General features: G+C 29.5%; 1 protein-coding gene across 1 annotated transcript; it reads right to left on the reverse strand.

Moving 5' to 3' along the window:
- Nucleotides 1-678: 678 nt before the first annotated feature.
- LOC114386295 (putative disease resistance protein RGA4) lies at nt 679-4,897 on the reverse strand. The gene has a single exon (XM_028346260.1). The coding sequence runs from the start codon at nt 4,656-4,658 to the stop codon at nt 759-761; it is 3,900 nt and encodes a 1,299-aa protein (XP_028202061.1). The 5' UTR covers nt 4,659-4,897; the 3' UTR covers nt 679-758.
- Between the last annotated feature and the right edge of the window lie 9,969 nt (nt 4,898-14,866).

Consider the following 14,866-nt stretch of genomic DNA (forward strand, 5'->3'; position numbering starts at 1 on the left):
GGACTTTTTATTACAAGAGTCTTAGATATTTAACATATTTTAATTTATATTTATTTTTATATTAAAACACCTTTCATATTTGTATCCATCTATCACTGGGTAATCATATACTAAGAAAAATTCGTTGGGATGTTTAAATTTTTTTGTATCAAAACATTTTCTTAATTTGGTTATATAAAAAATTATATTTTAAAACTATTATTTATTTTATTTTTATCATGTTAATCCATATTTGTATTCGTGTATTACATAAGTAATCATATTAGAGTTTATCGATTTGAATAAAAAATTTATAATCAAAGATCTATAGAAGTCAATACAATATTTCATTATATCCATGAATGAAAAAAAAAATATATCTTAAAAAAGTTATTAGTTAAAATTCACAAGCCTAAAAAATAATATTTTTAATTATAAAAGTAGTAGTTATAAAAGTAATTATAAGTTAAATATATTTAAATATATTCATTTTATTGACCCAAAATTTTAGATGAGTTCATTGGTGAATATTTCAAAATTAACAAAGAATGAAACTATTTACAAATAAATACTTATATATAATTTTTTTGGATTTAATTATTAAGATAAATAATGTCATTTAAGAGATAACATCACTTTTAACTATTGAGTATAGACTTTCATGTTATAACAAATAAATTTCATATTACACAAATAAAATTTAAGAGATAATATCACTTTTTATTATAATATACTTTTATTATATAAGAAATACAATTATCTCTTTAAAAGTAAACTCTTCACATTATTACACAAAGATCTCTTCTATCCCTAAAATAAGATGTACATCGTACAGTTGGAATGTGGGCAATCTTTGGCCAGTCTTGGCCTCCTGGGTTCTGGCAACGCTGCTCGAGGTTGGGGCAGGCTATGATAGAAAGATTTGAAATGGAATTGGAAAGACCCTCCTCTGGTAGCTGTTGGAGGTTGGGGCAGTTAATAATCCAAAGATTTGAAATGGAATTGGGAAGACCCTCCTCTGGTAGCTGTTGGAGGTTGGGGCAGCCATCAAGAATCAATTCCTTGAGAGAGGAGAGCTGACAGAGCCCCTTGTAGTCCAGTTTTTTTAGATTTGGAAAACCATATATGCTTAGATTAATAAGAGAGAGTGGCAGTAAACCTTCATCAGGAAAAGATTCCGCATCCAGCTTTCCTATCCCCAAGCTTTCCAGAGAGGGATTGTCTCCCAAAGCCCCTTTCAGTGAGGCCATGAGTCCGGACGAGCATCTTATGAGTTCGGATGAGCATTTATAGAGTTCAATCTTTTTTAGATTTGATGGCAAACCTCCTTCAGGGAACGACTCAACTCTTGGACAATCTTTTATTACTAGCTCCTTCAGAGATGGAAGCAGCATATGCATGCTTCCAGGCAATGATTCTAACTGAGGGCACTTACCGAATGCCAGAACTTCAAGATGATTATGGGTCTGATCCTGTGTAATCATCTGTAGATTACGAAAGCCACTGAGACGAAGGGTCCTGAGTGCTGGGAAGAAATCTAGCGGAAAAGTCTTTTGAGAGTCAAATCCATTATCACTCATTTCACAATCGCAAAACATTTCATATTTCGGGCAACAATAAATATTCAGTTCTTTCAAAGTATCAGACTTTTCCAGCAACGATGCTTTCATGCTGTGTCCGCCCATTCTGAGCTTTTCCAAAGAAGCCCAGTCAAGTTGCAGTTGCAGCTTTCCAGTGTCTTTCAGGTCTAGTACTAGAGCCCTGGGAGCTGAAGCCTCAAGTTGTTTGCACTCACTAATTTCTAGCTCCTTTAAAGGAAGAAGTTGCTCTGGGAGGTCACCTTTCAGCTTTGGACATTTGCTTATATCAAGATATTGAAGACATGGAAAAGCACCTCTCACAGCTTCACATTCCCATTTTTCCCATGCTTTCATAGAGGAGAACTTCAATGTTTCCAACGATGGAAATGAAGAGGAGCTATTCCCATGAAAATCAGCACCAATGCTCACTATCCCATCAAGACTTGAAATCTCAAGTTTCTTGAGAAATGGCAAAAGTCCAAGGGAAGGCAAATGTTGGCAAGATTGACAGTTTCTCAACTCTAAGGACACCACATTTGATAAAGAATTATTGGATAACCAATTAGGGAATTGTTTACCACCATAGTTCCTGATTGACAACTTCTCCAGGTGTTTGGAAGGTTGTAGATTCTCAATTACAATTACATCCCTTTCTTTGGCAGAATCATCAGGGTTCCGGTGCGAATTCCATTCAAACTCTAGTTCCACAAGGCGTGTTTTATTTTTCAAATCTGCAGCTAATGCATCTGAGGGATTCTCAATATTCTGCAGCTCCCTAAATGATAATCCTTTATGAACAAGATTGAGCTCTCCTAATTGCTGAATAGTGAACTTGCTACTTTTACCAACATGAAACGAACTCATGGATACTTGAAGATTCTTCAACTTTCCCAGATGTGGTGGCACCTTTATAATTTCAGTATTTACAAATTCAAGGCGATGCAAATTGGTGAGTTTATGCAAATTCGAGGGCAGCTCCTTCAAAGATCTACAATCATCCAGCTTCAGTATTTGCAAGTTGTAGAGTGAACATGTGGATTCAGGTAGTTTTTTAATGCCAGTATCGGAAAGGTCTAAAGAACGAAGATGTTTAAGATCGCCTACAGAGTTGGGCACTTCTGTAAGGTAATGACATGAAGACAAAGATAAAACACCCAAATTGGTGAGTTCATGCAAATTCGAGGGCAGCTCCTTCAAAGATCCACAATGATTCAGCTTCAGTATTTGCAAGTTGTAGAGTGAACATGTGGATTCAGGTAGTTTTTTAATGCCAGTATGGGAAAGGTCTAACGAACGAAGATGTTTAAAATTGCAAACAGAGTCAGGCAGCTCTTCAATGTCTAAACAGTGAGACAGAGATAAGACGCGTAAGAACTTTAACTTGGAGAACAATTCATGTATCGACATCTTGCAATTCCAAGGCCAGTGGCTTGTTGGCATAAATGTACGCAATTTTTTAGTATCACATGAAGTTCCAAACTCATCAAAATATCGTTCGGTAATCATTGAAACTGAAAAATGACGGGTTGTTTTTTGTGTACATTTTGCTTGATCAACTCTCAACCTGAAATAGCTGTCCCCACAAACATATTTTGCCAAATCATTTAGAAGGTCATGCATGACAAATACTTCTCTATATTCGCTTAATTGTTGAAAGAAGGACCTTGATAGTAAATCATTGAAGTACAGCTGGCCAACTTCTTCTGGACTCTTACTGCCTTGATGGCAGTTTAGGAAATTTTCAGCCATCCACAACTGAATTAAACACTCCCTGTGAAACACATAATCCTTGGGGAATAAAGCACAGTAAGCAAAGCATGTCTTGAGATGGAGAGGAAGGTGGTGATAGCTCAATGCTAAAGCAGGAACAATACCACTGTCCTTTAATTCCCATATTTCACTTTGGAACACGCTTTCCCATTCCCAGGCAAATGGTTTGTTGTGTAATAGACTTCCCATTGACTTCAAGGCCAGAGGAAGTCCTTTACATTTTTTAACAATCTTCCTACCAATCACTGGGCATCCTGGATCTCGTGGAAGATTATCATCTCTGAATGCATGTTTTGCGAACAATTGCCAGCAATAATCTTCTTGTAATTGCTCCAGCTTGTGTTCTTTTGACCTCATGGCAGAAGCAACTTCCTCACTGCGTGTTGTGACAAGGATCCTACTTCCCTGAGCTCCACAAACAAGAGCATTCAGCACAGCTTCCCATTTAGGCCTGCTTTCGTTCCAAACGTCATCCAAAACGAGGAGAAATTTTTTATCTGCCAATTTTTCTTTTAGTCTTCTCTGAACTATTTCTAGCTCTCTACCATCATCAGTCGAATCAGTAATCGTGTCAAGAATTGCTCTTGATACGTTGAAAACATCAAATTCCTCTGAAACACAGATCCAAGCTTTGACATCAAACTTACTCACTATTCTTGGGTCATTGTATACAAGTTGGGCAAGCGTGGTCTTACCCAACCCGCCCATGCCCACGATAGAAAGTATTGATAGCTTTTCATCAGTGTCAGAAGTGATCCAGTCCAAGATCAATTTTTTGTCATCATCTCTGCCATAAATATCACTTTCTACCACCGAAGATGTTGATGGCAATTTCTCTAACACTTTACTACCCGATCCTGATCCAACCCCAACACCACTAGTCCTTGTCAAACCTAGATAACCACCTCGGCTTTCAAGATCATCCAGGTCTTCAAGGATTTGTTCCATCCTTGATTCAATTTCCTTGTCAAAAGAGCTCAAAGAAGAAGGTCTGAAGAAATTGCTCACCTGGTTAAGAATGGGCTGGGATTCAGCTTCTACTTGGCATTTGGAGAGTTCATAGTCTATATCAGCCAAGAGATCCTCTGCTTCAAACACTACATCTTTGGCCTTAAAAAGCCAATCTCTGACACGAGCATCTCTGAACTGCTTAAGTTCAGCATCATCAGCAAGAACATCGATGGCTAGTAGCTTCACCTTGATTTTGCTCAGCAGCTTCTTATTGAGTTTTCTTCCACGAAAGTAGTCCACAAAACGAGAAGCCAAACTGTCAATTGTCTTCTGAACGAAAGTAGAAACAAGAGCACCAGCAACCATTTCTGCTGCCATGGTAGGAATGAAAGTAGATGAATGAAAATGAGTAATTTGAAAAGAGCAGTTTATGCCAATGACTAAGTGCAGGGAACGATCAAAATATTTTGGTGAAATGAGTAATAAGATATTCTATGAATGATGGTTGGCTTTACTTGAAGAAGGTTGCCGAAAAATGAACATTTTTTTCTTTGATGACCAATAACTGCTGAGTCTTCCGGATAAGACAAACAATGACACCTGCATTCCTCCCTTCGTATTCATTAAATTATCAAGTTATACATGATTGTACTTTTATATTTAGGAAACAACATAGAAAAAGAGAGGAGGTCTTATTTCTTAATTGTATTTCCCAAATTTCCAACTTCTTGAATATTCTTTGACTTGATAAGGATTTCTTAATCCGATATAATATATTGCATGCAAATTTGTTTGATATTCTTAGTTTATTCACTTAATGAAAGATTTAATTAAGCAAGTTTAGCACATTTAGTCAGATAGTATGTTTAAATTTGATGATTTAATTATTATGTCTAAAGAATGATATTAATTTCTTGATAGTTGGTAGCTCTTAAGTTATGTCTGATATTGGTTAATTAATGAAAACTTTAGTATGTCTAGTCAATTTCAGTAGCTAAAATATCGTACATGTATATTTAAGCCATAATAGCATGCCGTTATATATATATCGTAACTCAACAAAGGATAGAAACTCTGATCGAATTAATTAAATAACTCAATAAAAAAAACTAATTGAATAAATCATTTATTTTTTTTCATTTTCCGACCATTTTTCTTTTGGTGCATTTTGTTATTTTTATCACATTTTTTCCATCCTTTTTTCATTTTCTTAATTTTTCGTTCACTCTTATTAAGTTTATAAATTAGGGCTGGCCAAACCCATGGAGGGTTAATGTACTGATGAAATGTGTAAAAACTAGCAAGCTATTTTATGAATGAATGAGTGGCTCTTATTCTGAAAGGGTAAAACTTTTGGGATATTTTCCATGACTTGATTAGAAAGGGTTTTGTTTGTACGTACTGTGTGTCACACATTTCTGTACGATGGCCTGAGATTTTTTTATTTGTGGCTGTCAACCATAGTCTTCCCTAGAAAGAAAAAAAAATTTAACTGAAAGTTTGGGTAAAAACTAATCCTACATTTGCAAGTTCTAAGAATTGTGGAAGGGTGAGACTGAGCAGAATAAGGACCTTTAACACTGATTTGCACACCCTCAAGACCAAGCTCATTCATGCAGGGTCGATGTACTGATGAAATAAGTAATAAGCTATTTTTATAAACAAACTTTCCTAGCAAATACAATAGCATGCATTTTTTTATTTTTTAACCCGCAAATATTTAGTTGTTAATAAGTTAATTTTTTTTAGTGAGAGACTTGAATTCATAAGCATGCATGTAATGTAGGTGTGAGCTGTATTCCACGAATGAATGAGTGGCTATGATTCTGCAAATGGTAGCTTTTAGGATATTTTCCATGACTTATTATTCCAAAGGTTGTGTCTCACACGCGCGTTTCTGTACGGTTGCTTTAATTTGGGTTGGTGAACATCTTTAATTTTCTCTGATGGCCCGTCAATCATAGAGTCTTCCCTACAATACTTACATTAACAGCAGCTAGCTGTGTTTTTCCAGGAATGAATGAGTCACTGATTCTGCTCAGTGTCTTGGCTCTTGGGATATTTTCCGAAAATACTGAACCTACTATATTATAGAATTTAGGATTAAACATAAAAACAAAAAATGTTTAAACTTTTAGATATTAAAACTAAACAGTTTATTATTTTCTTTACAATTAAATCAAAAGTTGTTGAAGTAATATAATAAATTATCAAAATAATTAGATGGGTGATATTGTTATAACTTGAACATGAATACTAAAATTTTACACTCATTTTCTCAAAATCATTAAAACATAGTTTGTATGTGATTATTTACTAATATTTTTTCTCCAATAATAATCATCACCCGTATTGAGTAAGAGAAATTAATATTTATGAAATGGAATAAGATTGTAGAAGAATGATTGTTTTATATAAAAATAGAAATAATATGATATTAGATTGTTTGAAAAAAATGACAAAAAAATCTAGATGAAATTAAACCCAACAATTATAATTAAAAGAAGATAAATTAAACAATGAATAAATCGAAGACTAATGTATATAAAACACGAAGTAAACCATGAATAAAATACAAACCAAACCCAAAAATTGTAATTGAAAGAAAAAAAGGAAAGTCGCCTAAATTATAAATAATGTAGGATCACCTAAACTCACCTAAAAAGAAAAAAGAAAACTCACCTAAAGCAAACATGAGTACTGTATCTAATGACTACCAAAACCATATCCAATATTAATATAACTTAGGTTATCTTAGGATTCGAGTTGGTAAATATTTTTCTAAATTTTAATGCACAATAACAAATTTTAAAACACCAAATGAAATAAGAAAAAAATGTTGATTATAGAATAAAAATACTTTTGACCTCTCACAACTTTAACCAAACATGCATTTAAATATATCATAACGATCTTATCTTACTTAACGATGATTTACATACATTTTATTTACTTTGCTCATTCAAGTACAATATATAGAAATAAAACTGCTTTATTGGGAAGGTAGGGAATAAATTGCACATTCAGTTCCATGTTTGCTTGTCATCTTGCATTTTCATGCTACTAGCAGATTTCAAGTCTTCAATCAACTCTCGGGTCTGTAAAAATGTTTATATACATGAAGTGTGTAATTTTTAATTTATAATCTAATGAAAATCATATGGCCTAATCATAAAGTATACCTTTTAAAGGATAATTAGTATAATTAGAATTTACTTTTCTTACATATATAAAGAATACCTTTTTCCTATATATGATTTTATAATAAAAATATGTGAGAACATTACAAATTGATAAAATAATTTATAAATCTTTATTTTTAATTTATTATTCCATCCAACAATATGATTTATCATAATAAAAAAATTAATCAACATTTCACATTGTATATTAATTTAATTCTTATATAAAAATTACATTTTTCTCTAATAATAATATTGCAGAACATACAAATTAGTAAAATACTTTATAATTTTTTATTTTTAATTCATACTTAAATCCAATAATATGATTGATCTTAATAAAAAAATTAACATAACCTTCCACACTCTACACTAATTTAATTCTTAAACTAAATATTGTAATTATTAGAAAAATTAAGGTTATCTTTAAATACAAATTAAATTAGTAAATGAAACAATTGTCTGAAATGTGATTTAATGATACTAAGCATTAAATATCAATCAAATGATCCAATTTAAATTACATGAATAAAATTTATTGTTACATTAAATTCTATTAGAAACACTATTTTTAAATATCATAATTTCAATTTTTAAAATATTTATCATTGAAAATATAAAATTGATCCTAATTCAATTTTTTAATTAATTTATACTAATTGTATTTACGTCAAACTTAATTTCTGATAATAAAAACCAATTAGAAAGTTTTTTAATATTAAATTGAATTTGAATAAATGAATTTAAAAGAGTAATATTTTTTTTCTAATGCTAAAAAAAATTTAAATTTTATATTCTACAAATTAAAAATAAATATTTTTTCCGTTTAACAAATTAAATTGAATTTGTAAAATCATGGTTATTTTATTATACTATTTTAGAAAAATTAGAAATCATGGTTATTTTTTAAGAAAATTGTATATTGAGTTAGGATTTAAAATTTTTTTACATGAACAAATGAGACATATCATAAATAATGATAAATTTAAGTGCATTAGTGACACAAAATTAGACTAAAATTTTGCAATCAATAAAATATTAGAAAGGCTTATAACTTATGTACCTAGAAATATTTGTAAAATTGAATTTTTTTATTTTAATTTTGATTTAGTTATAATTTCTTATTAAAATTATAAATATCTTCTATATTAAACATTATAAAAACTGTAACAAATAATAAATAATTCAAATATTTTATTGTTCACGATGCATTTTTTGTATTTTTAATTAAAATTTAAATTTTAATCAGAATAATAAGTATAAAACAAATTATTGAAGATTTTGATCCTTATATAAACTTATATAAAATTATTTTATAATAACTTTAAATTTGCAATTATCTAATTCAAAATTTAAACATGCTAAAAAATATAAAGTTAAATTTTAAAATATTTATTCATATGAATATAGAATTGATCTTAATTCAAACTTTCTAATGAAGTCAAAATAAATTTATCATTTAAATAATAAGAAACATATAAAGATGATAAATGATTTAAATTAAAATTTTAAAAATATTTATTAATTCGATCAATTTAAATTGTTGTTACATACGTATGTAGCTGGGTATCCTCTTAGATCCATGCCTAAAAGTTGTTATACATTCCAATTATAAAGTGAATTATATGTAGGAAATGAAAAATGCAAAATAATTGAAAATAAAATAAGGACATGTCTTATTTAAAAATTGAGAATGGAATGATGACATAGTATGAGCATATGTTTTTATATATTAAAAATTTGACGAATAGGTATATGTTAACCTTAAATGAATCGATTTTGGTAAAAAAATAAAATAAAAGTCTTTCTCTTCAAATACCATTATTAGGTATTAAACTTTAAGACAACAATAGAAAAACATTTTTCTTCAAATATTTTGAATGAAAAATAATGTTTTGATTAGAGTTTTGTACAGGGTCTCATTTGGATAAAAAAATAGTGTAACATAAAATAAAATTATAATTTTTCTTATGTATATTGATATTTAAACAATTAATCGAAAAAAAGATCATTGATTCAAATGATATTTTTATGTTCATTATTACTATTGATGTTAATTTTTTTGATATTTTGGTTTCATTCAATTTTTCTAATCAATTATTTTTCTGTTAACCTTTTCATTTGACGGTCACATCCATTAACATATATGGCATGTTATTTTTCATATTCTAATTAAGTAAACAACGTAGAGGAAGAGAGGAGGTCTTATTTCTTAAGTGTATTTTCCAAATTTCCAACTTCTTGGATATTCTCTGACTTGATAGGATTTCTTAATCCGATATAATATATTGCATGCAAATTTGTTTGATATCTTTACTTTCTTCACTTAATGAAAGATTTAATTAAACAAGTTTAGCACATTTAGTCACAATATGTTTAAATTTGATGATTTAATTATTATGTCCAAATAATGGTATTAATTACTTGGTAGTTGCTAGCTCTTAAAGTTAGGTCTGATTTTGGTTAATTAATGAAAATTTTAGTCTGTCTAGTCAATTTCAGTGACTAAAATACCGTACATGTATATTTAAGACATAATAGCGTGTTGTTATATATACTGCAACTCAACAGAGGATAAAAACTCTGATCGAATTAATTAAATAACTCAATAAAAAAAACTAATTGAATAAAACATTTATTTATTTTTTTCATTTGCCGACCATTTTTCTTTTGGTACATTTTGTTATTTTTATCACATTTTTTCCATTTTTTTCATTTTCTTAATTTTTTCCTTCACTCTTATTAAGTTTATAGATTAGGGCTAGCCAGACTCGGTGGAGGGTTAATGTGCTAATGAAATGTGTAAAAACTAACAAGCTATTTTATGAATGGAGCTTACTAATAACAGTAGCAAATAGCATGTTAGGATTGTCGGTTTGAATAGTATTCCATGAATGAATGAGTGGCTATTACTATGAGAGGGTAGCTTTTGGGATATTTTCCATGGCTTGATTAGAAAGGGTTTTGTTTGTACGCACTGTGTCACACGTTTCTGTACGATGGCCTGAGATTTTTTTATTTGTGGCTGTCAACCATAGTCTTCCCTAGAAAAAAGAAAATTTAACTGAAAGTTTGGGTAAAAATTAATCCTGCATTTGCAAGTTCTGAGAATTGTGGCAGGGTGAGACTGAGCAGAATAAGGACCTTTAACACTAATTTGCACTCCCTGAAGACCAAGCTCATTCAGCCAGGCAATGAAAAAGGGCCAAAGTTTCAGCCTCTAATGGAAGAATATTTCCATCAGAACAAAACGTTTTGGCCCTGAAAAACACACCTCTATTGCATGCGGGTGTGTAAAAAGTCCTATTCTCATTATAACCCAACATAAATTGAATAGATTATTTTTTGAAATAATTCAAGAAAAAAGAAATGCTTTGATTTATAAAACAAATTCAATTAACAAAATTATTTGTACAAAACGAAATTGGTTAACTAAACTAGTTTTCATTTGAATATTTCATTTGAAAAAATAAAATTTGAAAATCAGTTTAAAATTAATCTGATCCTTATAATTAGTTTAAAATTAATTAAAAATCAGTTTAGAATCAATTTTTTTATAACTAATTCGATTCTGAACTAATTTTTAAATTAATTTAATTATTTAAATATAAAATTAAACTAAAATAATTTAAAATTAATTCAATTTGAGTTTTTTTTATCAAACTAGTTATTGCATACGGGTGAAGTCTCATCCCTTATGCAGATTTCCACTCCAAACTCACCTTTGGGACCAAAAACAGCACTCTGTTAGGCGCTTTTCCCATTCGGCAGGTTGCAACTGCTTATTAGAAGATAATTAAGAATAATTAGTAGAATAAGAACATGAAGAACGAGGGTTTTCCACTCTCTAAAGCCATTTTTAGCTCTCTGCACAACGGCAAAAGGGGTCTGAACCTTGCCTTCCCAAATCATAACAACCTCAATTATTTTCTTTTCATATTCTAATTAAGTTCAATTAAATCTTTTTTTCACATTTACTTACCATAAATATATTTCTGATATTGCTCCACCTACTTCCTTTATATATATATATATATATATATATATATATATATATATATATATATATGGAGATAAAGATACATCAGATAATCATATCATATATCATGTTAATGTTTTCTAATTTGTATAAATAATATTATTTTTGAAATATTTATTTTATAGTATAATTTCAAGAAATATTTTTACACTTTTATTCAAATAATTTAATAAACTATTTATTTTGTTTCAATACCTTTAACAATTTCAAATTATATCACATACAAACATTAATTTACAAATAATTTATACAATGAATATATGTTATTTTAAATATGTTTTTATGTGTAATTCCAACAAACATTTTGCATTGAATTACTTTCATAGTTTAATGTAATATTTTTAAAAATATTTAGAAATATATCTCAAAACTATATCATTTAAATTATTTATAGACTTAAATATGTTTTTATTTCTAATAAATACCTGATATGCATGTTTGTTTCCTAGTAAAACAATAATTTTATTTTTTGGCCTTTCATATTTTATTTGTCCTTGTTGAATTAATAAATTTTGTGTTTATTGTTTGAGAAATAAAAAATATTTATTTTCGACTATTAACAAATGAAATTTTTTATTAAGGATAAAAATAAAAAAATTAACTAATTGATAATAGACTAAAAGAAAGTATGAAGGACAAAAATCAAATTATTTTATTAAGAATCTAATGTAAAGAAAAATTTATCTAAAAACAAACACAAATTTTTTATATTTATTAAGAATCAAAATATATTCTGAGTCTTATTTATAAACCCACACAATGGACCAATAGCTAATTTTTAATAATTCTGACAAAAAAATGAAAAAATGGCAGCAACTGATATTCACATAAAGCTAGCACATCAACATGAAAATTTTGCCGGTCCCTTTTGTTATACACATTCCAAGCTCTAAGCAGAAGAACTGGGTATTTTGTACTGTTTCGCATAATATTCTTAATAGAGTTTTGGAATCAGTTTCTAGTTTGCTTTTGCCACCTTGCATTTCCATGTCATTAGCAAATTTTAAGTCTTCAATCAACTTTCGGGTCTGCAAAATAATACCGATTATTTTACATGCTTTCTGAGACATGATTATTGCAATAAGATATTTTCTATCATTAATAAATTATAGGTGGTCCCACCAAGCTCGGATAAAGAAGAAAGATTGTATTAAGTCATCAGCAGTAAAAAAAATTAAAATATTAAGAAAAAAATGATTTTTTTTATTACAAAACAAATATAAATCTCAGATATACATGAAGAAACACCAACATAGTCTAATTCAAGATATCTAACATCTTACACATATTTAATATAACGAAGATTTTAGTGTGTTTAGTCAATGCATAACAATAATAATTTAAAATGTATGTGTAAAAAGAACAACTTAAATAGCTCAGCAGAGCATAACAAACTCTGATCAAATTAATTAAATAACTCAAATGTACACCATTAAGTTTATATATTGAGGTTGGCCAGATTCAGTGCAGGGTTAATGAAGTGATGAAATAAGTTATAAGCTATTTTTATGAACGATCTTTGCTAGCAAATACAGTAGCACATGTTAGGAATATCAGTGTGAGCTTTATTCCGACAAATTTACGTAAGGGGGTTCATTTTACAAAGTATTTACGGGATGGGGTCTGTTTCAAAACAAATAACGGAGGGGGTTTGTTTTGTGGAGGAAACCGCCATTGCCACTGGCGGCATGGCTCAACCCGCCATTGCCAGTGGCGGCAAAGGAGGAGAGAAGGGTGTATTGCCAGTAGCAGTGGCGATATGGCCACGTAGGTGGAGAGAGGAGGGAGCCGCCAGTCCATCTGGCGATATAGCCCACGTGGGACTCGCCCACACGGCTGGCGAGACATGCTTCACGGGCTCGCCCACACGGCTGGCGAGACAGCCTGCTTCACGGGCCTGCCAGCTTCGGTCTCGTCCACAGGACTGGGTACCTTCCAGCTTTTCAGTTCTGCTCCATTGTTTAGGGATGCAGCAACATTGTTTAGGGATGCAGAGTAGGATTTGACCATTGTATACGCTTTTCTTCTATAAAATAACATGAACGTAAAACTTTGGATTCACTTCTACCTTATCTTTGCTTTCCTTACCTTTGCTTTTCTCCGTTCTTAAATTTCTTAGAGTGTTCTTGGTGCTGTTGGTGCTTTGCCTTTGCTGAGTTTTTTTCTTCCATAGTTCATAATTCCTAATTGTCTGGTAAGTGATTTTTTTAAATAACATTTATATATTTATATTTTATGATTTATATATTCTGTTTGTTAATATTTTTAAAATAATAGGTTAGCTAGATAGGTATTGTAAGTTTAGGTTAATTAAGATTAATAGGTATTATAAGGTTAGGTTAGTTATTATTATTAATAAATTAATAAGTATGCTGTTATTAATTTTTATGTAGTAACGGATAGTTGAAGAGTAGGTTAGGTTAGTTAGTAAAAAAATATTATTTAGTTTGTAGTATATATTTTTAGATTTGTAGTATATATTTGAAGGTTAGTTTGTATAAAAATAAGTATGCTGTTATTAGTTTGTAGTATGCTGTTATTAGTTTGTAGTATATATTTGACCATGTAAAACATGATTGACAAATGACAATTTGAATTGCATTGTCTAATTTCATTAATGATCTATTACCAAATGATATGGTTGGCTGGTTTTTATGATGGAAATATTAGTAAAGTTAGAAAATATTTCTTTGATATTTTAGTGGTGAATGCATGGAGTTTGTATTTATCACTAATATTTTTTTAAAATTTCTTTATTTATTTTAAACACAACTATTACGAGTTTATTTGTTTAAATTTATTCATTAAAAGTGCTTATTTTAATAAAATAAATGGATCAGACAAGCACACATTGTAAAAACCATAATTTCAGATCGAGTCTAGGTTTGTATAAAAATAAGTATGTTGTTATTAGTTTGTAGTATATATTTGAAGGTTAGTTTGTAGTATATATATGATATTTTAGTAAGTCACAGTCAAACGTTCCGACACACTTAATATTAGTCTTAGAAATATTAGGCACACACGTAATATTAGATAAGGTAGAAATATTAGGTATAAATTAATATTAGCGTACATATTTGTAAATTTTAGGTAGACATATATTTTTAGTTTTTATAATATTAAGCATGTTACACGTAAATAAATAATTATGTATAGAATATATTAAAAATTGGCCAGTTTGATTTTTTTCAAATTTATTGTTTTTATAAATGTGTGTAGTTTAATTATGTATAGAATATATTAAGCATGTTATATATTTAATAATGTTTTTATAAATGTGTGTAGTTTAATTTAATTTATATTATCTACAAATAATGTATTGTATTTTTTTTTGTAGTAGCAATGGCATCTTCATCATCATC

This window comes from Glycine soja, chromosome 15, assembly GCF_004193775.1.
Source record: "Glycine soja cultivar W05 chromosome 15, ASM419377v2, whole genome shotgun sequence".
NCBI classification, from domain to species: Eukaryota; Viridiplantae; Streptophyta; class Magnoliopsida; order Fabales; family Fabaceae; genus Glycine; species Glycine soja.